At 44.2% G+C, this 24,857-nt stretch overlaps 1 protein-coding gene across 4 annotated transcripts in view; it reads left to right on the top strand.

Moving 5' to 3' along the window:
• The window catches only part of TRIM24 (tripartite motif containing 24), a 120,462-nt gene extending 95,605 nt beyond the window's left edge, over window positions 1-24,857 (top strand). For all 4 annotated transcript variants that reach the window (XM_075939513.2, XM_075939521.2, XM_075939505.2 and 1 more), the window contains 7 exons: window positions 1,233-1,305; window positions 9,084-9,252; window positions 10,102-10,415; window positions 12,378-12,510; window positions 14,385-14,459; window positions 17,075-17,224; window positions 24,092-24,857. In XM_075939513.2, the coding sequence (XP_075795628.1) occupies window positions 1,233-1,305; window positions 9,084-9,252; window positions 10,102-10,415; window positions 12,378-12,510; window positions 14,385-14,459; window positions 17,075-17,224; window positions 24,092-24,301 (1,124 nt within the window). In that variant the 3' untranslated portion in view covers window positions 24,302-24,857. The remainder of the gene's footprint in view (window positions 1-1,232; window positions 1,306-9,083; window positions 9,253-10,101; window positions 10,416-12,377; window positions 12,511-14,384; window positions 14,460-17,074; window positions 17,225-24,091) is intronic.

Genomic DNA, 24,857 nt, shown 5'->3' with positions numbered 1-24,857 from the left:
CAAATTTAAAACAAACAAAAAGAAGTATTCTTCACGCAGCACACAATCAACCTGTGGAACTCTTTGCCAGAGGATGTTGTGAAGACCAGGACTTTAACAGGGCTCAAAAAGAACTAGATAAATTCATGGAGGCTAGGTCCATCAATGGTTATTAGCCAGGGTGGGTAAAAATGGTGTCCATAGCCTTTGTCAGCAGCTGGAAATGAATGACAGGAGAGGGATCACTTGATTACCAATTCTGCTCACTCCCTGTGATTGACCACTGTTGGAAGACAGGATACTGGACTTAGATGGACCTTTGATCTGACCCAGTATGGTCGTTTTTATGTTCTTAATAATGCCTTTTAGCTTATTACAAACACTGACAAATTCAAGGCAAGGGGGGAAGATTCCATGATCAAATGGCAGATGAGGGCTGACTAAGAGTTTTAGCATTGTGTGCAGAGATGATTAGATTTTAGAGATGCTATGGAACAAAAGTGCGCAAATCTGCCTTCCTGGGGGGTTGCAGCACTTTGATCCAGGCCAGCCGGTATTTTCTTTTCCTGGCTCGGCGCCCAACGCACATGCAGCAGGGGTGGGAGGGAATGGCAGGGGCGCAGACCGGTGCTTTAAATTAAGGGGGCCACAACAAAATGTCCCCAGGGTTCCCTCCTCCCCCGGACATCACGAATGAAAAAAGGTTGAGCATTACTGCTATGGAGGAAAAAGACACAAGTTTTTGATAGATGTGATGTGAAGCTCTAGACAAAGAATGGAGTTAGTGTTGACCAAAGTTATGAGCCTATATGACATAGGGATGTGAAGGTTAACCAGAAAATATCACCCGGTACAGTTAACCAGTGGCGGCTGGAGCAGTCTGCTGTAGGCAGAAGGCTGCTTCAGCTCCGCGGTGCCTGCCAGCGGCAGAGGTGCTCTAGCATGGCCTGAGCAACTCCCATCCACAAGGCCCGGCCCAGCACACCACTAACAGGGGTGCTCCAGCCCTGCCAGAGCAGTCCTTGTCCGCAGCAGAGGGATCCACTCTGGCTGGGCTGGAACGCCCCCACCACCTCTTCCCCCTGTTTAATCAATTAATCCATTAAACTTGTTTAACGGGTTAATTAATTAAACAGGATTTTACATCCATAGTATGATAAATATAATGGTGATAATGTCTACTGTGACAGAGTTAAGGAGCACAGAGCGCTTATAAGGGAAGATCAAATGTTCCTAATTTCATCTGTTTTTAGGACCAGTAACTGTGACCAGTGTACACCCTCCAATTCGCTCACCCAGTGCCTCCAGTGTTGGAAGCAGAGGCAGGTAAGCAGACCAGTTGAAAACATAGTGTCCGTCTTGAACACTATGCATTGACAAGTATTTTCACCAGTTGTGTTGATTTGCCATGTCACTTCCTCTGAAACTATTTCTGATTACTTTATTGTAGTACTTTTCAAGGTCTAAAAGTGCTAATTTCATGTCTGATTCATTAATGGCATATTAAAGACTTGTGTGTTAAACGTGATAGCTACGAGACTACTTTATCAGATATTTTGGTAACCATGTACTATAAATAATGGAGTTAAGTTCATGATATTTATACAGCTGGTTTTTTTTTTTTAAACCTGAATCAGAAAATCCTCACTGAACCATAAGTAACTTCAGATTTGAGAAATTCGCTTTTAAACGTAACACAATTAAGTGAGTACTAGATATTTAGAGACTACAAAAATAAATGATGGAATATTCAAGAAGGAATTGATAGACGATGTTGTCTGCAGAACAGGTTTGTTAATGTGTTCCAAAATCAGGGCATACAATTAATACAAAGTTAATTTTTTATATTGAGAACAGTAGAGAAAGTATTCATGTTGCTGGAAGTGGAAATTGAGATACCTTTAACAGAATATTTCTTGTTCTGTTGTATTTATATAGTAAAAATAATAAGGCCCTATATCTTCTTATGGTGTCCAAGTTAGGTTATATTTATAAATAAATTTTGAAAAACCTTAGATGTCAGAGTAAGATTTTGCAGACAAAATAAATAAGTTCTTCTAGTGCTTGCTCATGTCCATTCCAAGTAGGTGTGCGTGCATGGAGGTTGGAGCTTCCCCCCTCACCCCAGTGGTACTCGTTGGGCCAGCCAGGGAGTATATATACTCTTGACGGCCAATCCTCTCAGTTCCTTCTTACCGCCTATGACTGTAGTTGGAGCATCTTTGACTTCTCTGCAAGTCTACCCTCGGCTTCTATATGAATCATTTGTAGTGTTGTTTTTAGTGTTCCAGTAGTTGGTAGTTACTAAATAGTTGCAAAGTCAGCAGGAGTTCCTGCATTCTCTCCCCTTCTGGGGCAAGGATGTTGAGGCTGCACTGGTTCAAGTATTGTTCCAAATGCTTGAAGCCTATGCCCTGTGGCGATCCCCACAATGCTTGTCTGAAGTGTCTGGGAGAAGGTCCCCTTGCAGATAGCTGCAAGATTTGTTGGGGCTTTAAGCCCAGAACCAACAGGGAGAGATTCCAGACTCAAGCTCCTTCTGATGGAATCTTCTCTAATCCCCGGCACCAGAGTCGGCACCAGTAAGTGTGCGAGGGCAACGGGGCCCTCATCTCAGCACCACTCTCAATTGCTGATTCTAAAGAAGAGGAGGATATCGAGGGGAAGGTCCCCCTCGAGGCATGGATGTAGCATGCTGCACCTGGAGGGACACTCTGAGCCCCAGTCCCTTGATGCTCCTGCACTGTTGAAGTGCCAGTAGAGCTTGGCACGGGGAGCGAGTCAGGCAGAGGACATACCCATGCAGGATGTCCAACAGCCTTTAACACAGCTCAGGATGTTATCGAGCTAATGTCGCCCCTGAGTTTGGCAACAGCTATGAAGGCCGTGGACACTGGAAACATCCCAGCACTGGATGTGGTGGCCAGATGGGCACAGAGAGCACCAGTGGCACCATCTGTTGCCCCACCCAGCCACACACTAGAACAGTCACTAACGGTGCAGTCTACAGTGCTGGGGCTGTCTATGGAGTAAATGCTGCAGTCTGCACCGATTCCACAGCGGAGAAAGCCTGCAGCGATGGCAGAGCGCAGACCTCGGCATCGATCCCTGGCACCGTCATCAGTGGAACCTCCCTGGTCAGTGTCCGACTACTCCTCCAAGTGAGAGGCCGAATTGTTGCATTCAAGAACCTCTTCAACTTGGTCCCACTCTTGGCACCAGTCTTATTCCTGGCACCAATCATGGTACCGTAGCCCAGCGATGTAGTAAATCTGGCCCTCCTCTCTAATGGCAGCCGCAAGTGCAATGGCCCTTTTGGACACTGACAGCTCCAAGGCACAGCTCCATGCACACATACTTCAGGGGCACTCCTTCAGCCATACTGCTCCCAAAGGCCCCAGCCTCACAGTGGTCATAGCCTGCAGAAGCAGGTAAAAAAGATGACCTGTAGAGGGCAAAGAGTCCACAATGCAGGGGCCAGCCCCAGACCCACCCCAATGGGCTGATGCACAGTAGGAGTAGTTCCTGCTTCGGGATCCTCATCATGATTGCTAGATGGCACCCTTACTCATCCTGCACCATCTATGTTTGCCATGGACATTAGAGCGCACCAGGAGCTTCTCTGCAGTATAGCAAGCAACCTGGGGGTCTAGGCCAAGGAGGTGGCAAAGGATACCAATCTGGTGGTGGTTCTCCTCACAGTGGATACACCAGCCAGGCTGGTGCTGCCACTCAACAAAACTGTGGCAAAGTTCTCAAAGAACGTGTGGCATACCCATGGCTCCATACCACCAATCCAGAAGGGGATAGAGAGGCATTACTTTGTCCTTCAATCCGGGCACAAACACTTATACGGACAGCTGCCCCCAGGGTCTTTGGTTTCCATAGGGAAAGGCAAGGCCAACTGGGACCCACACCACAAAGCAAAGAGCCCCAGAAATTGGATTTCCTGTGCAGAAAGGCATACTGTATGGGGGGCTGCGGGGAGGCTACAGTTACACATCACCAACCAACAGGCAATGCTGAGCAGGCATGAGTACAGTACCTGGACAGCTGTAGAAATATTCAAAGAACTCCTCCCACAGGATTCCCGTCAGGAGTTCAGAGCGTTGTTGAAGGAGGGCACAGTCATCTCTCATGTGTCTCTGGATGCCGAAGACTCTGCTGCCCAGACAATTGCCATGGGCATAGTTATAAGGTGCAGCTTGTGGTTGTAAGCGTCCATTGTCCCTCCAGACAGAGGTGCAAGACACAGTTCAGGACCTCCCATTTGAGGGGGCTAGACTTTTTCCAGTCCCCAGACAGACACAAAGCTTCATAGTCTCAAGGATTCAAGGGCTACCCTAAAGTCCTTGGGCTTCCACATGCCCAGCCCCAAAGAGATGCCCTGTAGAGACACCCCTAAATACTATGCCCTCGTCACAATTCTACCAGCAGGGGCATAGGCCAGACTCCAACAGGAGGAGAGGTCACAATAACAACAGGAGAAGGGACAGAAGGAGATGGAGATCTGACTCCGAGCGTGGTTCAAGCTCTCCTCCCAACCAGCCCAAGTCAGGGTTTTGAAGATGCATCTGAGGGCAGAGTTCCAGTCCCTATACTAGTCTCCCATTTGGAAATCATCTCTCCCCCTTCTACCATGCTTGGTCCCAGATCACTTCAGACTGTTGGATACTGGACATGGTAGGAGTGGGATATTCTATCCCATTCCTTTCCCTCCCGCCTTCCTACCCCTTGTTTCCATCCCTCTTCAGGGATCCTTGAACACCTCTCTTGAGCACCTTTTAAAACAAGAGGTGTTGTTGCTAGGAGCAGTAGAATTGGTTCCTGAGGAGTTCAGGGGAAAGGTTTCTATTCCTGGTACTTCCTATTCCAAAATCCAAGGGAGGTCTCTCGATATGAGAACTGGGCGCCTTTATAAGAAAGACGAGATTCAGAATGGTCATGTTGGCATCCATTATTCCCTCCTTAGAGAGAGGAGACTGGTACACTGTCCTTGACTTAAAAGTTGCTTATATTCATGTCTCTGTGATCTACTCACAAAGGAGTTTCCTGAGGTTCACCACTGGGGCAGGCCATTTCCAGTTTTCAGTCCTCCTCTTTGGCTTCTCCATGGCCCAACTAGATTCCACCACAGCTGTGGCTTTCCTCCCCTGGGCCAGGTTTGTGGCAATAAGAGACATCATCACAGGGCTCAGTCTCACCTCTTACAATGGCCAGAAATTGTATGAGGCTGCTGGGCCATATGGCAGCATGCATGTATATGGTGCAACACACCAGGTTACACCTCCTCCCCCTGCAAGAATGGTTGGCATGTACTCACAACCCAGCCTGAGCTCCAATGGACATAGTGCTCTCCATGCCTGGGGACATCCTGCATTCCATGGACTGGTGGCTGCAGGAGGAGTTGGTTTGTGTGGGCATCTCCTTCACCAGACAGAACCCGTCGGTGCAGCTGGTCACAGATGCCTCGGACATAGGTTGGGGAGCGCACCTTTCGGATCTGCAGACACAAGGTATGTAGTCCTAAGCGGAGTGTATAAATGTCAGGGAGCTCAAGGCAGTCCAACTAGCCTGCCAGGCCTCACCTGAGAAACAAGGATGTGTTGGTGCAGCAATGTCCTGTATCAACAAACAGCTTGTTGTTCTCCCCTGTGTCAAGAAGCCCTGCTCCTATGGGAATTTTGCATTGCCTCCAGATGAATATTGTGGGTGGTGTACCTCCTGGGTGGGGACCTGGAACATCCTGGCAGACTGGCTCAGCAGGTTATTCAAGGTGCATGAGTCGTTCCTCAGGTGCTATATAGTTCTGGATATTTTCCTGCACTCACTAGACTTCAGGAGAGCTCTTGCATTTTACGTAGAAAGAACAAGACCATTTTGTAAATCAGCTCAACTTTTTATTTATAGAAGAAAGGATGAGAGGTCTCCTGGTATCAGCCCAGTGTTTATCCTCCTGGATCACGTTCTGTATCAAATTATGCTATGATCTCACCAACAGGCCAGCACCTCCTCTTACCACCCATTCCACTAGGGCATATGCCTCATCTATGGCCTTCCTAGTGCAGGTGCCCATTCTCGTTATTTGTAGGGAAGCCACTTGGTCTTTGGTGTTCACGTTAACTATGCTATTGCACAGCAGGCCAGCGATGATGAAGCCTTTGGTAGAGCTGTGTTGCAGTCCATAGCCACATAATCTCCTACTCCACCTCCAGTGGCTGATCTAGGGCGTCACCTACTTAGAATGGACCTGAGCAAGCACTCGAAGAAGAAAAAACGGTTACTTACCGCTCATAACTGTTGTTCTTCGAGATGTGTTGCTCATGTCCACTCGAAATACCACCCTGTCTCCCTTTCGTCGGAGATTGCCAGCAAGAAGGAATTGAGGGGGTGGAGGATCAGCAGGGGTATATCTGCATCGATATCAAGTTTGCCACTCCAGGGGGCTCCATCGCTGGCTCATCAGGTACCATTGCGGCGAGGGTGTGAGAGAGCTTTGACATCTGTGCATGTGGCGTGCAAATGCCTCCATGGAATGGACATGAGCAACACATCTCAAAGAACAACAGTTACAAGAAGTGTAAAGAACTTTTTTTTAAGTTCAAGTGATTATCCGTGTTTGAGCATCATTTGATTTGCATGTGCCCGTACACCTGTTTTCCCCTCTAACATTTTCCATTCTTGGGCATGTTGAATTTTATTTTGGGCAGATTGAAACTTATGTGCAACACCAATTTTGAGGTTGTGTGTGGATGTGCACTACTAGTATAAACAAAAAACCTAGATATAAATATATATTTCAAACAGTTGATAGATATGGAAGAAGAAAAAATATTAAAACAAGGGATAATTAACAGAGTAATGCTTCAGATGTTTATTTAAAAATCAAATTTAAAAAATTGGAGTACATGCATTATCGTCCTTTTTAACAGCTCATGCTAGTAAACACACCAAAATGGGGCATAATGAAAACATATATATAAATAAATCAAAGACATGACCACGAAGTAAAAGCATAAAAAAATGCATCAGATATTTACAACACTCCAAAAAAGATCTGTTAATCCTTTCTTACTTTAAGCCATTCACAGCTATGTAACAAAATCTATAGTTTTGTTAGTCTACAGTACCACTCGCTTTTTAATTGTTTGAACTTTCAGAAGGATAGCCATGTTAGTCTGTGACTGAAATGTCATCATGCAAATGTCATGAGCCTAGGCCTTTTCCTCCACTGTTCATTCACTAAAGCCTGAATTCTTATCTACAAAAGCAGTGTAAATGCTTTACAATAGAAAAACACCAAAACAAATTAAGTCAGATCCTGCATTAAGATCTGCTAATGTAGATTTTCTCATCCCTTCTTACTTCCACGTAGGGAGACAGATCCAGAGCAAACAAACCACATTTTAGTCCAGGCTTTCTATCATCTCCGGGCAGATGTCCACCTGTTAAACTAATCATGGCCAAAATCAAGCTCTTGATATCAAAATCCGTCTTGATACTAGGTGAAAAATATTTTATAGGGCTGTCAATCGATTAACAGCATGATTAAATTTTTTAAACAATAAGATTCCATCTGCCGCCTCCCCCATGCTCCGTGTTGTGCTGCCCCCTTTGAAACGCCCCTGCAGCATTTCAAAGGGGCAGCGCTGCGGGAGCCCGGGATCAGCTGTTTTCTCCAGTGCAGCATCCTGTTCTACTATGGGACCTCAATTTGGAATTAAATGCATTAAGAGAGCCCACTTTAAAACCTACTGAAGTTGGGTTGCTCCTGCATCTGTCCGTCAAGATTTTGTTTCTTGCAGCAAAAACGTTGACCAGAATGGCTGGGGAATTGAGAGCCCCTGTGGTTGATCTATTTATAGCAGGGCTGGGCAAGAGGCTGTCAGTGGGCCAGATCCAGCCCACCTAGCACTTTCATCTAGCCCACAGCAGCTCCCAGTTCAACCCCAATCGTTGCCTAGGAATGAGGCGCGAGCCCTTTCAACTCCTGCTATTTAAAGGGCTCACGTTTTCCAGGCAACATGCTAGGGGTGGGGCTGGGAGCTGCAAGCCCTTTCAATTGCTTCTATTTAAAGGGCTCGCGCCTTCTGGGCAACTGAAACTGATTAATTCTGTACTGCTGCTCCTCAGCATCTTCTTCCATAGTGAGGTACTGCTTGGGAGTCTCCTCATGTGGTGCACCCGTAGGGACTTGAACTCAAAGGAGGAAGGGTTACTTGGTTTGGGCAGGTGTAATGTCACTATGCAGGCTCTGCCTTTCCACTTTCCTATCCTCTCTGCCCTGCAGTCTTACCAAGCTCAAAAATGGAGAAGGAAGTTTAATAAGATGGTCCACTCCTCCCTCTATGCCTCCTCATGCCCCAGTACGACAGCCCACAGTGCAGGTGCAGACCCAGGCTCACTTAAAGTTCTCCAGTTGAGAGTGCAAATTAAATTGAAAATCCATTATAACTTAAGGTTATGAGATCCTTTTTCTTTTTATGATTCTGCACAAAAGCAATGACATGGAACTTGATTCTGAGGGAAGAACAGTCCCAAATTTACCTTCTGCTGTGCTAAGAAAGTCTTAAATAAATGTGCTTCCCAGACTGTATATAGTCCATTGTGTGGTGCCTAATTTCATTAAGTGGACCTTGCTGGAATTACACTTACTTCCCCCCAAAAGTAACTGTTCTCTCAAAAAATATTGCTCTTTTTATGTTTTGCTAAAATTTGTATTAGGTGGAATTTAATGAGAAGTACATTTTTAGGACCTAAAAAAAATGCTGTATTCCAAACCTCTGACCTAGAGAAAATGAAACTCTGAGCAATTCTGTAGTCTTGGGATTAAACTACCAATTTTTCCTCTTTTATCATCCTATTTAAAAACAAAAGTAGATATAAATTCTAAACCTCAGATTTTGTTTTATGATGAATAGTAGTCTAGCATTAAAATGTAGAGAATGGAAAATACTGTAGAATTTCAGGGCCATGATTCTTAAATCTCTAGAAAAAGTGTGATTCCTCCTCCAAAAGCACTGTGCTATCTTGAAAGGTTCAGATGATGTCCCAAATATTCATTGTTAATTTCTCTTCTTTCTGCATCTTCTCCTCCTACATAGTTCTGGCTCCTCCAGCAGGCCACCAGGAGCTGATTCTACACACAGAGTCCCTGTAGTCATGTTGGAGCCAATCAGAATTAAACAGGAGTCGGGTACATCACATGAAAACTATGATTTCCCAATTGTTATAGTGAAGCAAGAAACTGATGAAGACTCCCGGCCTCGGAATGTAATATTAACAATAATAAAGAATCTCTTCTGAGTTTGGGGTTGAGGGAGAGTGTTTTGCATTTGTTGGGAATAGAATAAATTACAAATATTCTGTTAGTTACTCTTAAGCCTTAACTTTGAGAGAGACCTAATGTATTAGTAGGGCAGTTGGAGGGTATTTTAAGAGATCCCAGATTCCAAACAAAGTTATAAACTGGGATGACTGAACAACTAACATAATCCGACTACCATAGTCTGTGTAGACCTGGGAGGCAACAGAAAGTTTATAAATATTATAAGCGCCTTCATATGGTGGTTAGAGATTTTGCTACTACTAATGCAGTATGCTCAGTTTTAGGAGTGCTACACTTATTGATCACCAGAAATGTATTATTATTATTTTTTATTGGAAGAAGTTTCTTAAATGTCAGAGCTAGCCTACTTTGGTCCTGTTATACTAATTTGCTGTGTTAAGTTTGCTGAAGCCATAAGAGTTACAGTTCTTGTACAGAGATTGTCACAAGAATGGCCGTACTGGGTTAGACCAAAGGTCCATCTAGCAAAGGATCCTGTCTTCTGACAGTGGTCAATGCCAGATGCCCCAGAGGGAGTGAACAGAACACATAATCATCGAGTGATCCCTCTCCTGTCATCCATTTCCCAGACAATGGTTAGGGACACCATTCCTACCAATCCTGGATAATAAATATTGAGGAACCTAACCTCTATTAATTTATCTAGTTCTTTGGGGGCATAACTAACAATGCATGTTGAATTGTGTTTCTATCTTTAGTGTGTTTATGCACTGATATTATACCTGTCAGTCTGGTATCTAGAAGTATCTTAGCTATCTTTGTGTTACCTACAGACCAACTTTTCAAGAAGTATACTTACCTCACTGCTATTGGATGGCAATCATAATACCACCTCTGATAAAACACTCATAAGAACAGATGCTCCAGATAGCACAGGTGATCGCCCAGGGCTACTTCAGGAAAATACATCCAATGGGAAGACTGCATGGATGGGTGTCCCTCACATTGGAGACGGCAGAAAAGAGGATGACCCCAATGAGGACTGGTGTGCAGTATGTCAGAATGGAGGAGAGCTCCTGTGTTGTGAAAAATGTCCTAAAGTATTCCACCTTTCTTGTCATGTTCCTTCACTGATGAACTTTCCAAGGTAAAAATGACCAATGAATTTTATCCAAACCTTGCTGACAACCAATCACCTTGGGTTGTGAAGCCAAGTACAGGATGTTTCTACCCCAGAAGACGATTCTTAACATTATATATGTGCTCTACATTTTATGTTGACATCATTCATGTTGCTCATGGATGTGAATACCTCCCCGTCCCTCTGTAGTGTACAGCGCTATGTTGGCCAGAGAGCTTCTCCCACCAATATAGCTACCTCCTCTCACAAAGGTCATTTTATTACACTAACGAGAGACCTCTTTCATCAGCATAGAACATCTTTACAAGACACATGCAGTGGTGCTTCTGCATCAGTGCAGCTGTACTCTTCCAGCACTGTATACATAGAGAATCCCTAAAATATTTTGAATCAGTGAAAAGTAGCATTTAACTAAATTTGAGTTGTATAACCTGAACGATCTCTGCTACTAAAACTATTATAAAATGCTGCTGGTTCTTGGCAAGATCATTTGTATCTGGACCATCGATTATTCTGTGTCCAAATAATTGGGCTATTAAAGCACCATTATAATAGAATCCTTCAAAGAAAATGGAAACTGATTTGATATTTTTAATTTTTAAAGAAAAAATACTTCCTGTACAATTTTAAACCTGAGCCACATCAGCCATAGGCCACAGTGCTTGCTGTCCTCTGGTACTATTTTAAAAACTACCCCAGTACTGAAAAAGAAACAAGACTAATCTTAATAGGCCTTGATTGGCTTGTTGGATTGCAGCTACTCAATTTGCTGAGTCCAGTTTGAACAATCAGAAGGTTAGAAATAGTTTTTTTTATTAAGTATAAATGGTATCTAGAAATATATGAAATAGTCTAGCAGCACCTTAAAGACTAACAAAACATGTAGATGGTATCATGAACTTTCGTGGGTACAACCCATTTCTTCAGATGACTGGAGTACAGTATTAAAAGTCCACATCCAATAATAAATAAGGGAGTGAGTGTGTGTGTAGAGGGGGAAGAGGAAGAGGAGAGGGGAAAAAGGAAAAAAGAGAGAGAAATAGTGAATTGGATTGTTCAAGTTACAAGAAACTAGTAAGAACAATTTGCACCTCTATAAATACAGCCGGTCTCTGACTTACGACCACCTCCACTTACGACCATCCGCACCTACAACCAAAGTGGTCATAAATGCGGTCCCCAAGTTACAAATGTGATCCGCGCTTACGAACAGCGTGGTCGCCATGTAACTCAATGGGATCCGAGTTATGAACACTTCGAGTTATGGCCAAGTGTTTGGTCCGTTACTCATTCGTAACTCAGGGACCGGTTGTACCCATTGTTTGGTTCCTTGGTTAAGTCATTAGGATGTGGAAGGTAGTTGTAGATTGTTGATAATGGAAAATGACCTCTCACTCTCATCATTCCCCTGCCATTTAGAATCCCCCCCCCCCCCCAGGAATAAGTGAGTTGCGGGGGGGGGGGGGGGAGCTGAAATTGTTAATGGAAAAACTCCAATCCTTCAAAAGCTTATAGGGTAATTTCTAATAAGAAAATGTACTTCCCTCAGGTATTTCTGAATTTATTTTGCACTATGCCTGTACTATTTTCATCCCTGAAAGTTTTAATTTTTTTCTCTATCCTTCTTACACTCCTTCAGATGGCCTCCTAACAACTGGATCTGCTATTAACATTTCAGTTTAATTTTTGTAAACCCATCTGAGTGGTTTCAGAACTAGTGGAAATGGATACTATTTTTGTGTTAAACTATTTTAAAAAATAACTCCAGGAACATGTGAGCTTTTCTTCCAAAGAGATGTCCCTTTACCAGCCTTATCATCTTTTTTTGTTTGTTTGTGGTTTTGCAACCACCAAAGAAAAGGGGAGGGAGAAATAAATTTGTCCAAAGGTATCTAGAATCCCTCTATTCAAGACTATGTACCTTTATTAGATGCCCAGAGTAATACATGTTTTTTCCCCTTTGTTTAGAGGAGAGTGGATTTGCACATTCTGTCGGGACTTGTCCAAGCCAGAAGTAGAATATGATTGTGATAGTCCCAATCAGGGCTCTGAAAAAAGAAAACTAGAAGGTTATATGGGATTGGCACCAATAGATCGTCGGGTGAGAATACAGTTTTCATTCAACCAGTCTGCTTGTCTGGTCATTTTGTGAATGCTGTTTTTCATATGTTTGATGGTAGAAATAAGAATTTACTAGAGGATTTCTAAGTAAGCTCTGATAATTTAGCAGTATGTTTAAAATATGCCTGCATGTTTTATAAACTCTTGGAAGAGATTAGGCATGGTCTACTGTTCTGAACCAAGACTGAAAGCCAAGAATCACTGAGTGCTCTTCTATTGTGTTGAGTAAGATGTTAAATATCTTTCTTTCCCTTTCCTGTTGCAAAGGCTGTCTTTTCATTTATAAAGCACTACGAAGTCTTAAATATTCTTTCTCTGTTGAGCTGCTGCATATCCCCAGTATTGACAGATGCTCTGGTGTCACAGTTGAAACAGTAGAAATCTGCTTGTTGTGCTCTCCCTTTGTGACTTTGAATATTAGAGGTGAAGCTGAATAAAAGAGGGTATGGTATGTCAGTAAACCTCTGTTCCTTCCAGCATTATGTAGAACAGAAACCTGGCTTGATCTCTTTGAACATTCATTTTACAGTAAACTTCTGATAATCCGGCACCTTTAGGACCCAGGGGGTGCCGGATTATCAGATATGCCGGACTATCAGAAGGGGGGGCTATGAGGGGTCTGGAGTGGGGTGGGAGGGGATGCCACCCCAGACCCCTCATAGGCCCTGCCTTATGATAGTTCGGCTCTGCCCCAGGTGTCCCTGATTCAGCCACTGCTGGTCAGTTTCAGCAGCAGCTGAATCCGGCATGCCTGCAATAGAGCAGCTGGGGTACTGCCCGGTTGGTCCCGTAGCGCTGCCCCTCGGGGCTGCAGGACCAACCCGGCAGCACCCCAGCTGCTCTTGGGGACGCCTGGGGCAGAGCAGCTGGAGTGCTGCCGGGTTGATCCCGCAGCGCCGAGGGGCGGTGCTACAAGGCCAACCCCGCAGCACCCCAGCTGCTCTGCCCCAGGCTTCCGGATTCAGCCTGGTCAGTTTCAGCAGCTGCTGAATCCCGACACCTGGGGCAGAGAACCTGGGGTCCGTCCGTTGGCGCTGCGGGACCAACCCGGCAGCAATCCAGCTGCTCTGCCCAAGGTGTCCCCAAGAGCAGCTGGGGTGCTGCAGGGTTGGTCCCGCAGCCCCGAGGGGCAGCGCTAGGAGACCAACCCGGCAGCACCCCAGCTGCTCTGCTCCCGGCTTGAGCCAGAGCCGAGCTGCCGTGGCCCTTTAAAATCAGCGGGGCCATGTCATGCCAGCGTCCTGGCATCTGCCGCAATCCCACCCTCTGGCTTGAGCCCCACCTCCTCGCGCCGGAGCTACACACAGGCAGCCTGGCACTGAGAATCACTGTGCTTCCTCCGTCCCGGCAGCGCTCCACTGCTCCACCCGGCCGGTGGATCGGATAGCGCCACGCTGCCTGTAGTGCGGGCTTTGGCCAGCCCGTCACAACTGCCCACCGGGCCAGTGCGCCCCTGCACTCGCCAACTGGTAAAATGTAGTCGCCATGGGTGAGTGCATTTGTCGAGCCCTGCCAGTTAGTAACTCCTTTATATGAATTTAAAGTAATTACTGAGGACATAATTTGGCCAGAGCATAATGAGGGGTGGTGGTAGCTCCTGGCAGAACTGTGGCCCAAGCAGGGTACACTCTTTGATGGCACTGGGGGGGGAGGGAGGGAGACAATTAGGCTTCTTGGTAATGTTGATTGACTTGCTTTCTCTAAAAGTCTGACATTTTCAAGTGTGCTTGATTTTTCTTTTTCAGGCCAGGGAAGTATTAAACATTTGCTTGAATTTTTAGCATAGTAAATTATCAAAGGTAAAATCATAGCATTCTCTAATACACAGGCATTCTTCTCTTTTCTTATATACAGAAGTGTGAAAGACTACTGCTGTACCTCTACTGCCATGAAATGAGCCTGGCTTTTCAAGATCCGGTTCCTCCTACGGTATGTACATTGTTATTTTTGCCTTATAAAGGAGTCAGAACACTTGACATCAGCATTTACTGTTCCCAGTAACAAATCCATCATCAGGAGAGTAATATACTCCAGATATTTAATGTACCAAATAATGTAGGGTAGAGATAAAAGATTGAAACTAGATGCATGGAATTTCCATGCTTATTGAATCCAAGCAGAGATTAAGGTGAGACTTAGTTACCAGTAGCAATAAATTTACAAACTTTATAGTAAATCATACAGTACATCTTTAAATTCGTATATCATGAAACATGACTTAACCCTTAACGTCTGCTTTACCCACTTTGAGTGTTGCTTCATTCTTTTGAAAAGGTTGGTAGTTGGCACATCATTGAATTGCATAATTAATGGTGCTGTTAAGCATCTATTTTCATTTAATAGCAATGAAGTATTTGCTCTTGTAAACTCAAAATGAACAAGAGGCTTAGTCTACCCTAGAGGTTCCCAACCTTTTTTATACCGCGGACTGGCAAACCCATTCACAAACTTTTGGCGGACCGGTAACATTTTCTTTGCATATTTTGCATATTCGTTATGCAAATAATGAATGCACAAATATGAAAATAAAATGTTACCCGTCTGCCAAAATATGTACCTCAGCCCTAGCCCCCAGAGCTGCAGTGAACAGCCGGTTTCAGCTGCAGTAGTTGCCTGCTGCATGGTGGCTCAGGAGGCCAGGGTGTACTCTGGCCCCGAGAGCCACTGTGAACAATTGGCTTCAGCTCTGGCAGCCACCAGCCATGCAGATTAGCTGGTATGGGCAAGGGCTGGCAGTGTGTCGTAGCCTGGCATCCAGTGGTTCACGGCACCGGTCCATGAACCAGTGGTTGGGAACTACTGGTCTATAGTGCCAATGTATGTCAGTATTACTAAGTTATAGTGAGTGATATAGTTATACTGTCTTACTGTTGTTTACTCTGAGAATTCTCCCATTGACATAACCACCACTTACTGGGAAGATAGCATTCTTATAGCAATAGAAGAAGCTCTCCTTTCAGCATAGGTACAGTGGCATGGCACAGTTGCACCACTGTACCGCTTAGTTAGGTTTATTTGAGCCTTCAGGGTAGTCTTTCTGTAATATCAGTAGTACAAGTGCATGCTTAATTACACAGTGTGGACTACATCTTGAAATTCTTCACAGATCTGCTTAAATTGGGGATGGGAGGGAAAAGAATGGTTTCTGGTTTGTAAATCTAATTGTTGCATCTAATTACAAAGAAAGAAAAATTGCATACCTTGGAAGCTGCTTTTTGAATAAATCCTGATTTCAGTTTGCTTACTTGTCTTTTGCCTCTTTGCCTAAGAGTAGTGTGCAGAATATGTAATTGCATAATGTGCTGTGCTGGGCAGTATACTAGTCCCAGTCACTAGATTGAAGATTTGTATTGGGAGTTATCAGAGATGCTGGTAAATTGAGCTTTTTGATTAAGTGCTGGATAAGAGCTTTTACATAGCTTTTATACTTCAAATGCATCTTTAACTGGTTATACTAGGACATGTCTGTACTACAAAATTAATTTGACTTGCTAGGTTGTCCTACAGCAATTAAATCAGTTATTTGTGTCGAAAGTATGTTCCTGGTGAGGACGTGCACCTCTAACTCAAGTGGGGCATTGTAGGGTACCAACGGGCCGTGAAAGGCAGCAACTAGCAGTGTAAGCAATGGTGTGTGTACACACACTGGGTTCACCAAATTACAACAACCTAAGTGCTACAGCTCTCACAGAGGTGGAGCTATTAAGTTATCATAGTGGGTGAGTTAAATTGATGGGAGGAAACTTTTAGTAAAGACACTTAGGATCTGTCTACACTAGCTCATTAGTTCGAGCTAGGTAGGGTAATTAGGGCAAGCGGAGTTGCAAATGAAGCCCGGGATTTAAATATCCTGGGCTTCATTTGCATGTTCCCGGGCGCTGACATTTTTAAATCCCCCTTAGTCCGAACTCCGTGCCCGCGGCTACACGCGGCACGGAGTAGGTCGTTTGAACTAAAGATCCTGATTCGAACTACTGTTACTCCTCGTGGAATGAGGAACTAGCAGTGTAAGCAATGGTATGTGTACACACACTGGGTTTACCAAATTACATCAACCTAAGTGCTACAGCTCTTCCACGAGGAGTAACGGTAGTTCGAATCAGGATCTTTAATTCAAACGACCTACTCTGTGCCACGTGTAGCCGCGGGCACGGAGTTCGGACTAAGGGGGATTTAAAAATGGCGGCGCCCGGGAACATGCAAATGAAGCCCGGGATATTTAAATCCCAGGCTTCATTTGTAACTCCGCTTGCCCTAATTACACTACCTGGAACTAACGAGCTAGAGTAGACTTACCCTTTCAGAGTTAAGTCTTCTGTAGTATAGACCAGGCATTAGTGGTGAAGAAATAAATACTAATGCATTCTTATCATAAAGGTAGACAGAGGTGTCTCTCACTATTCACAAGGATCCAGTCTCAAGAAAGCATTATGTTTACATCTTAGAACTATACTATTAAGAGTTAAACTGAATAGTATTTTACTGGAAATTATTATTAAAAGTGTGTGTTTGTACAACTTATTGTATTGATGCTTTTTTTTTAGGTGCCTGATTACTACAAAATAATAAAGAAGCCCATGGACTTGTCAACAATCAAAAAAAGACTGCAAGTTAACCACCCACTGTACATGACACCGGAAGATTTTGTGGCTGATTTCAGACTGATTTTCCAAAATTGTGCTGAGTTTAATGAGGTCAGAAAAGTAAAACCATATAGTTTTACAAGCTTATGTATTTTCAAGAAAGCAGAATTTGTGGCAAGGGTTAGAATTTCTTGATGTAAAAGACATAACTTTGTGAATTAATCTTGCTTTGGTTATGAGACTATTCAGTGAGATTAGATTTCACTTGAAATTGCTTTTGTATTCAATTAATACCTAGTTGGAGACTGTTCCATACAAGGAAAAAAGAGAGAGACAGCAGTAGCAAACAATTTCGTTTGTTACTGCACTGGGATTGAGTATGCTTTAGTTAGATACATATGTGTGTTCAGTGGGGAGAGGAGGGCATGGGCTTGTCCCATGTGCTAGAACATGGTGGTGGCATTCATGCTTTGTGCTGCCGTAGCTACTCCCCTGGGTATATGAAACAGCACTGCCCCAACACCCTCTCAGTTCCTTCTTACTACACCTTGGCTGGAGATGAAGCTCTGTGTAGTTATTACTACTATTTATTTCTCTAGTTAGTTGTATATATCTATTCTCCATGCTTTGTCTCAGAGTGACTGGTTTAATGCTCTGAATCTTCCAAATCACAAGAAGCATTTTTGCTTCCTAGTAAGAGATTGCCACTCTGTACATGATTCTCCCCTTCGGCCTCTCTTCTGTCCCCCAAGTCTTCATCAAATGCAAGGTTATCACATGGCATTCCTCAAGGTCATGCCATACCTCAGGAGAGAGGAAATCTGTATCTTCCCTTACCTCAGTGATTAGTTGCAAGCTTCAAAGAGGAGATTTTTACCCATGTTGACACTACACTACACTTTCTTGACTGGGACTCATTTGAAACATCAAGTCAGCAAATAGTTTAGTGGGGCCCCATTAGATTCCATGAAGTCATGGGCATTCCTGCCAGCTAACCACTCTTAGGTGATTCTTAAACTGTGCCTCAGTTTGCAGTCACAGCTATCCACAACAGTCCACATGTACCTGAGGCTTCTGGGCCACATGTCCACTTATATAGCTGGCCAATCTTGCCCGATTATGCCTTTATACTCTTCAAATGGGATTCAGTACTGTTTACAGCCCTGCACTATATTCTCTAGACAGGTGGGTTCACCTTCCATAATCTGGAGTTCTTCTTTGAGTGATGTCCCCATGAGTGCTCAACTGTAGGTGCTGCGCTTGCCCCGGTGCCGCAGAACGGAGACTTTTTTGCAGTAGCAGTACCTGGCCAGACCGCACGTGCGCGGTGGCGTCTTGTGGTGTTTGTGCCATTTTGAGAGAGTGCACGGTCTATCCGCCGCCAGTTCCTCTCAAGCGCCTCAGGCTGCAGACGGAGTGAACTGTGTCTCTCCAACCTTTTTCTCCTTCGCGTGAGATCCCTGCTTAAAGTTGCATATAAGTTCATTTTCCTCTAGTTCTTCCTCTTCCCGTCACTATCCTCTTAGTTAACTTTAAAAAAAAATTGTTTTTAATACCTCAGAGTTATTCTCTTCTCCTTCCCGTACCTGTTGCATTATTACAGTCTCTCCTTTAGTGTACATAGTTCTAATGGTATAGTTTAGTTATACTTACCCAGTTAAAAAAACCAAAAAAAACCATTGACATTGATATTGCAAATCCATCGTCGCCCAGATTTAAGAAATGCGACACTTGCCGCGAGGCAATGATAGCCTCCGATGGCCTTGTGTATCCGGTGTTTGGGAGAAGCCCATGTTCCACAAAAATGCCCACATTGCTCAAAGTTGACTGCAAGGGCCAGGAGAGACAGGAAAATGAGTCTACGAATGATACTATTTGATAAAGCCCTCCAGCTGCCACGCCTGGAGGCAACCTCAGGAGATCAGCCTCAGAAATGTAGGGCTTCCTCTCCTACTGTCATTCCACCCAAAAGACCGCGGGTGTCTTCGACTACATCTTTACCTAATATCCCGCACTCCAGAGTCAGCAGGGAGACAAGCCAAAGAAACCGGCACAAGCGGCACCACTGGCGACACTGAGAGTTGCTTCGGCTCCGCCCCCTACCAAACCTCCAGCACCGATGGACATCTCGATTCTGAGAGCATTGTCGGCACTGGCAGATACTTCTGCCCCAGACTGTCATGCAGCACCGGAACTGCCAGCACCAACTTCACGCACCAGCACTCCGCCGCCGCCCCCCCCCCCCCCCCCCAACCCGTTTCCCATCAATAATCTCACCGGCACCGCAATCACCAGCACCGGTCGCCATATAAGGTCTACCATCTCCCTTTCTGGCATCCTACAGGGACCATCAACATCATCAATACTGGCAATTTTCGACTTCTCCAGCTTCCTCCAGACTCTCATACACCCCTTCCCGATCTCCATGTTCTCCCCATATTCATCACTGGGAACACACCCACAGGTGCTCACCACTGAACAGCCTTTATCATCGCGATGACCGGTACTGTGATTCATATAGTAGGTACTCATAGCACTACAGATTGAATCACGTGGTAGATCATTTTGTGACTGCATGTCTTCTAGGCACTCACCAACTCCAGCCCCTCCTACTCCAACAGGACAACCCACATCCCCACCTCAACTGCCATCAGAGCCAGAGGATACACACCCTGCCACTGAGGATCACCCACCAGAGATGTCTCTTACAGACCAATCTTCTTCACCAGATAAAGCTGTGATTCCTGGGGATGTCTCCTCACCCAATGACCTCCGCCAGTTCCAGGAAGTTTTCAAACAAGTGGCAGTTAGTCAAGAAATACAGATGGATGAAATCAAAGATAAACAACATCAACTTTTTAAAAATCTACAGCCGCAAAATAGGGCAAGATTAGCTATCCCCTTGGACGAGGCCATCCTAGAGGTTGCTGAAAAAATCTGGCAAGCCCCAGCTTCTGCACCACCGACAAGCAAAAAGACCAAAATAAAGTAAAAATAAGAACTACTTTGTACCCCCCAAGGGCATGGAATTCCTCTTTACTCACCCTCAGCCCAACTCTTTAGTAGTCGATGCAGCCCACCAAAGGTTAAAAAGTTCACGATACAAGCACACCTTTTCAGACAGGGACACAAACAGGCTTGACTTACTATGCAGAAAGCTCTATACCTCTGCGACACTCATGCTGAGAATTGCCAACTACTCAGCGCATCTTTCAAACCATGTATTTGATACATTCTCAAGACTCATGCCGGAATCTAAAAGGCCCATACTAAAATCTGTGGTGCAGGAAGGCTACGTGTCGGCAAGAACGGCCCTTCAAATAGCAATCAATGTGGCAGATACAGCAGCCCGTTCTACAACTATGGCTGTAGTCATGCTCCGGGCGTCTTACCTACAGGCAGCGGCAGTCCCAAAGGACCTCCAAAACAAAGTCAAGAACCTACCATTTGACAGGAACAAGTTATTTTCTTAAAAGACTAAGACTCAGAAGTCATACTGTACAAGGCAAATGGTTCTTCAGCGAGCAAATGCTCCATATCATTCTCCTAGAACTCAGGGCTGTGCATTGGGTATGCCTCCACTTTCTACCCTATATTGCACACAAGACCATCAGTATTATGACAGACAATACAACCTGCATGTATATCAACCAACAGGGTGGGGCCCAGTCACCCTCCCTCTGTATGGAAGCCCCCAATTATGGAACTGGTGCCTTGCACACTGAATTACCCCCATTGACACACCTCTCCAGGGGGTACTTAACACTATGGTGGACACTTATCTTTTACAACCATCATGAATAGAACAAGTCCATGTGATCCTTGTTGCACCAGCTTGATCAAGACAAATATGGTTCCCTTATCTGCACAGATTGGCGATAGTAGATCCATATATCTTTCCCCTACAGTGCAATCTTCTCACTCAACATCATGGCAGAGTTCTCCATCTGAACCACACAAACTACATCTCCATGCATGGCTCCTTTGTGGCTCCAGAATGCTGAAAACACCTGTTCAGAACATGTGAAACAGATGTTAATCAACAGCAGAAGAGAGTCCACCAGAAAAGCTTACCGTTATTAATCGACCAGATTCTCCAAGTTGCTCAAACAGTCATTCTATTCCTCTTGATACCACCCCATCCCCATCTGGAACCAAGAGAGTTGGGCCTATCTTTTAATACGGTAAAAGTACACGCAACAGCAATAGCGGTCTTTCACCGGACCACCAGTCATTTCAGACCCAATCATCAGACAGTTCCTTCCCGGTCTCCAAAATACTTTCCCATCCATTCGGCCTCCAGTCCCCATTTGGGATCGTAATCACGTCCTTAGGAGTTTGACTAAACCACTTTTTGAGCCTCTAGCAACATGCTTATAGTTATGCCTATCCATGAAAGTCACCTTTTTGGTGGCCATTACCTGCAGCAGGAGAGAGGGGTGCATGGGCATTAATGGCAGGCCTCGTTATACAATATTCACTAAAGACAGAGTAACCCTTCATCATCACTCCAAATTTCTCCCTTCTCTCTTCCATATTAACGAGCCCATATACTTACCTGCGTTCTTCCCCAAGCCACATGCTGATCCATCCGAGGCTGCATGGCATATCCTCATGGAGAAAATCACCCAGCTTCTTCCTATCTATCCTTCACTGAAAATTCCAAAGGCCAAGCGGTCTCCTCCCAGAGGATTTCCAACTGGATCTCATCATGTATCCTCATATGTTATACCATACACAACAAACAATCACCTGACAATATCACCCCTCACTCAACCCAGGCCGTGGCCTCCATGACTGCTTTCCTCCAAAATGTACCCCTAGAGGATATTTGCAAAACAGCCACCTGGTCATCCAACCACACATTTGCAAAACACTGCACGCTTATCTCTGCCATTGCGTCCTCTGTCTGTTGGACAAGCGGTGTTATATTCAGCGACGGGGCAGGGCTTCAAATCCACCTCCACAATTCGACTACTGCTTTGTAGTCACCCAGAGTGGAGCACCCATGGGGACATCACTCAAAGAAGAAAAGAGAGTTACTCACCCTGTGCGGTAATGGGAGTTCTTCGAAATGTGTGTCCCTGTGAGTGCTCTACTACCCTCTCTCCTTCCCCTTCTTTGGAGCCTTCTTGGTCCAGTGGTAAGGGTAGAGAAGGAATGGAGGGGGCCACACCGCACATATGCCTAACAGAAACCAATGGCACAAAGAGGCGCCAGTGCGCGTGCACAGTGTGGCGGTGCACTGCTAGAAAAATCTCTGATTGCCGGCGCAAGGACGCACCAGCATCCATAGTGGAGCACCCGTGACGCACATCTCGACAAACTCCCATTACTGCACAGAGTAAGTAACTCCCTTTTCCCTTCTGTTGTGTGAAAGGTACAATCCATACCAGTTATTACACTTGCTTACAACTAGTCATCAATAAGTTTAAGAAAATTTTAGGGCACTATATTACCACTTTAACTAAATAAAAAGCATTAAGTAAAGCGGATTAAAGCAGGATAGATCAAGGATCAGTTATCCAGTCCTGCGGCATAGGTCATCTGTATCTGTTCTCATCAAAGCCATGCTGGTCCAATCTGGTAGAGGTCTTGTCTCATAATATCATACAGGCATAGATTATTATAAATGCCTTACCTGTAAGCATTCTTTTCTAAACATTTTCATATACACAGCATAATAATTCTGATACATCTTTTACTTGTCCTTTAAAAACTCTAGTTGGTATCTTTTGTCTTTTTAAGCATTGCTACCCTCCTTCATATAGTCAATCTAGCTGTTTTTGTTGCTTTTATTTGCCTTATTCTTATCTGTATATTGCAATCTTAGATTTCACTAGTTCTATCCAGTTAGTATCAATCCTCCGAAGTTCTAGATCTTTACCTGGCCAGTAAATCACACACTTGTCTGGTTTGTTTTGCCATTACCTACAAAAACTTAGAATCCACTGTAGATGATACACAAACCAGCTTCTGATTTTTTCAACCTTTGAAGTTTTTGGCAGTTTTCAGAGCTGTTATCTGGACACATCCAGAAAACAGAAAAATACCTTTTACGTTTTCTTAATATTATTTGGCACATTTATTTAAGTTGCATATTTCCTTACATCCCTCCTCCTATTTGACTCACCCACTTTTGCTTCCCATATGCAGAATATTTCCCACTGTCCTGTCTCCTTTCCTTAACCCCTCACTTAATAGTGAGCTTTTTATTCCCTACACACCTTGTCCTTCCTTTTAGTCAACTCTTTAGTGCACAAGGGCTTCTGATTGCCAAGGCAAGAAGTCCTTGGCCACTGCTGACTTAGTCATCTGCTGATTCCTCATGTGAAGGGATCGGTAGAACTTTGGAGAAGGGACAAATGTTCCATTTAGGGCATGAAAGAAGGGAGACTTGGTTTTAACTGTTGTCCTCTACTTAGAGGAAACTGAAGGTTTTTTACATCACCAACCTTAGCCAGACTGGCTAGTATTCCAAGGTATAATCATCCATGGTAGTGATATCTTATGTTCTGGTGTATATGCGTGAGTGAGAGAGGTTAAAAAAATTCCACTTTCCAGAAAAATGGCATAGCATTCAAAGCATCTGGTATAAAATACTGTCGTCTTAGAGGCACAGTTGAGCCAACCTCTCCTTTTCTGACATGGCTAAACTTTGTACCAAATATCATCTAAACAGGTCTTTCTGTTGAGGCCTCAAACCAATGGTGCTGTCGGTTCTTGAACATTAAATTTGATGTCAGTTTTGTAAGAAAAGGAATTTGCTGTGGTGTCCTTGGCCAAAATTTCCCCTCTACCACTGACTTCTGCAGAGTTCCGTGTGCTGATTTTGTCACCCATGACCCAAAAATGTCTTCTTTTATTGCTAGTTGATTTTTTTTTATTTTGCAAATTACTTTACTTCTGAGATTTTGGGGTATTGTGAGTTGTAAAACTATTTTAAGATGCACTGATTATTGTAAACTCACCCAACAGCCTGATTCAGAAGTAGCTGATGCTGGCATGAAACTTGAAGCCTACTTTGAAGAACTCCTAAAGACCCTTTATCCAGAGAGAGAATTCCCTATACAACCTTTCTGCCGGAGTGAGAGAGAGAATCCAGAATTTAGTGATGACTCTGATGATGATTTTGTACAGCCCCGGAAAAAACGTCTCAAAGGAGAGGAGCGACTGTTGCTTAAATGAATGAATTGCATGTACTGGAATGATTTTTTTAAAACTTAAAAAAAAAAAGAAAAGTATTTATCAACTGTCAGTTGTCAAGAGGAAAAGTCATGACCACTTTGACCTTTATGCCTGTGGATGTTTACTAGACTTTTTACCCTTCCCCTCAAACAGAGCTCTACCGGGGATCAAGGAATTTGGAGAGACTGTTCTGTGAAGTTCAGTCCTTGTCTCCTACTTGTGGAACATCATTAATCTGGAATAACCACTGCTCAAATCCATTTAAAGAAAAAAGTTTGTACAGAATTAAACTTAAAATGTTACATGACTTCAATGTGTGACTTTCTCAGTTTCAAGAAAATGTAATATTACCAGACATTAATTTTACCAAAGGCAGGTGGCTGGCCATAATTTGAGTTTTGTACTGTATTTAACCACAAGCCATGAAAGCACATGGTGAAATTTTGTTGTCCTAGGATACAGACTCGTACAGTGGAAGTATAGTTGCCCCCCAAAGAAGCTACTGGTGATTTAAAATGTAAAGGCGGGGATGTATTAAAATATATTTTAAAAATCA

Source organism: Pelodiscus sinensis, chromosome 1 (genome assembly GCF_052426305.1).
Source record: "Pelodiscus sinensis isolate ZL-2025 chromosome 1, ASM5242630v1, whole genome shotgun sequence".
NCBI lineage: Eukaryota > Metazoa > Chordata > Testudines > Trionychidae > Pelodiscus > Pelodiscus sinensis.
Note: the sequence above shows the minus strand (reverse complement) of the source record. Positions and strands in the feature narration are given on the sequence as shown.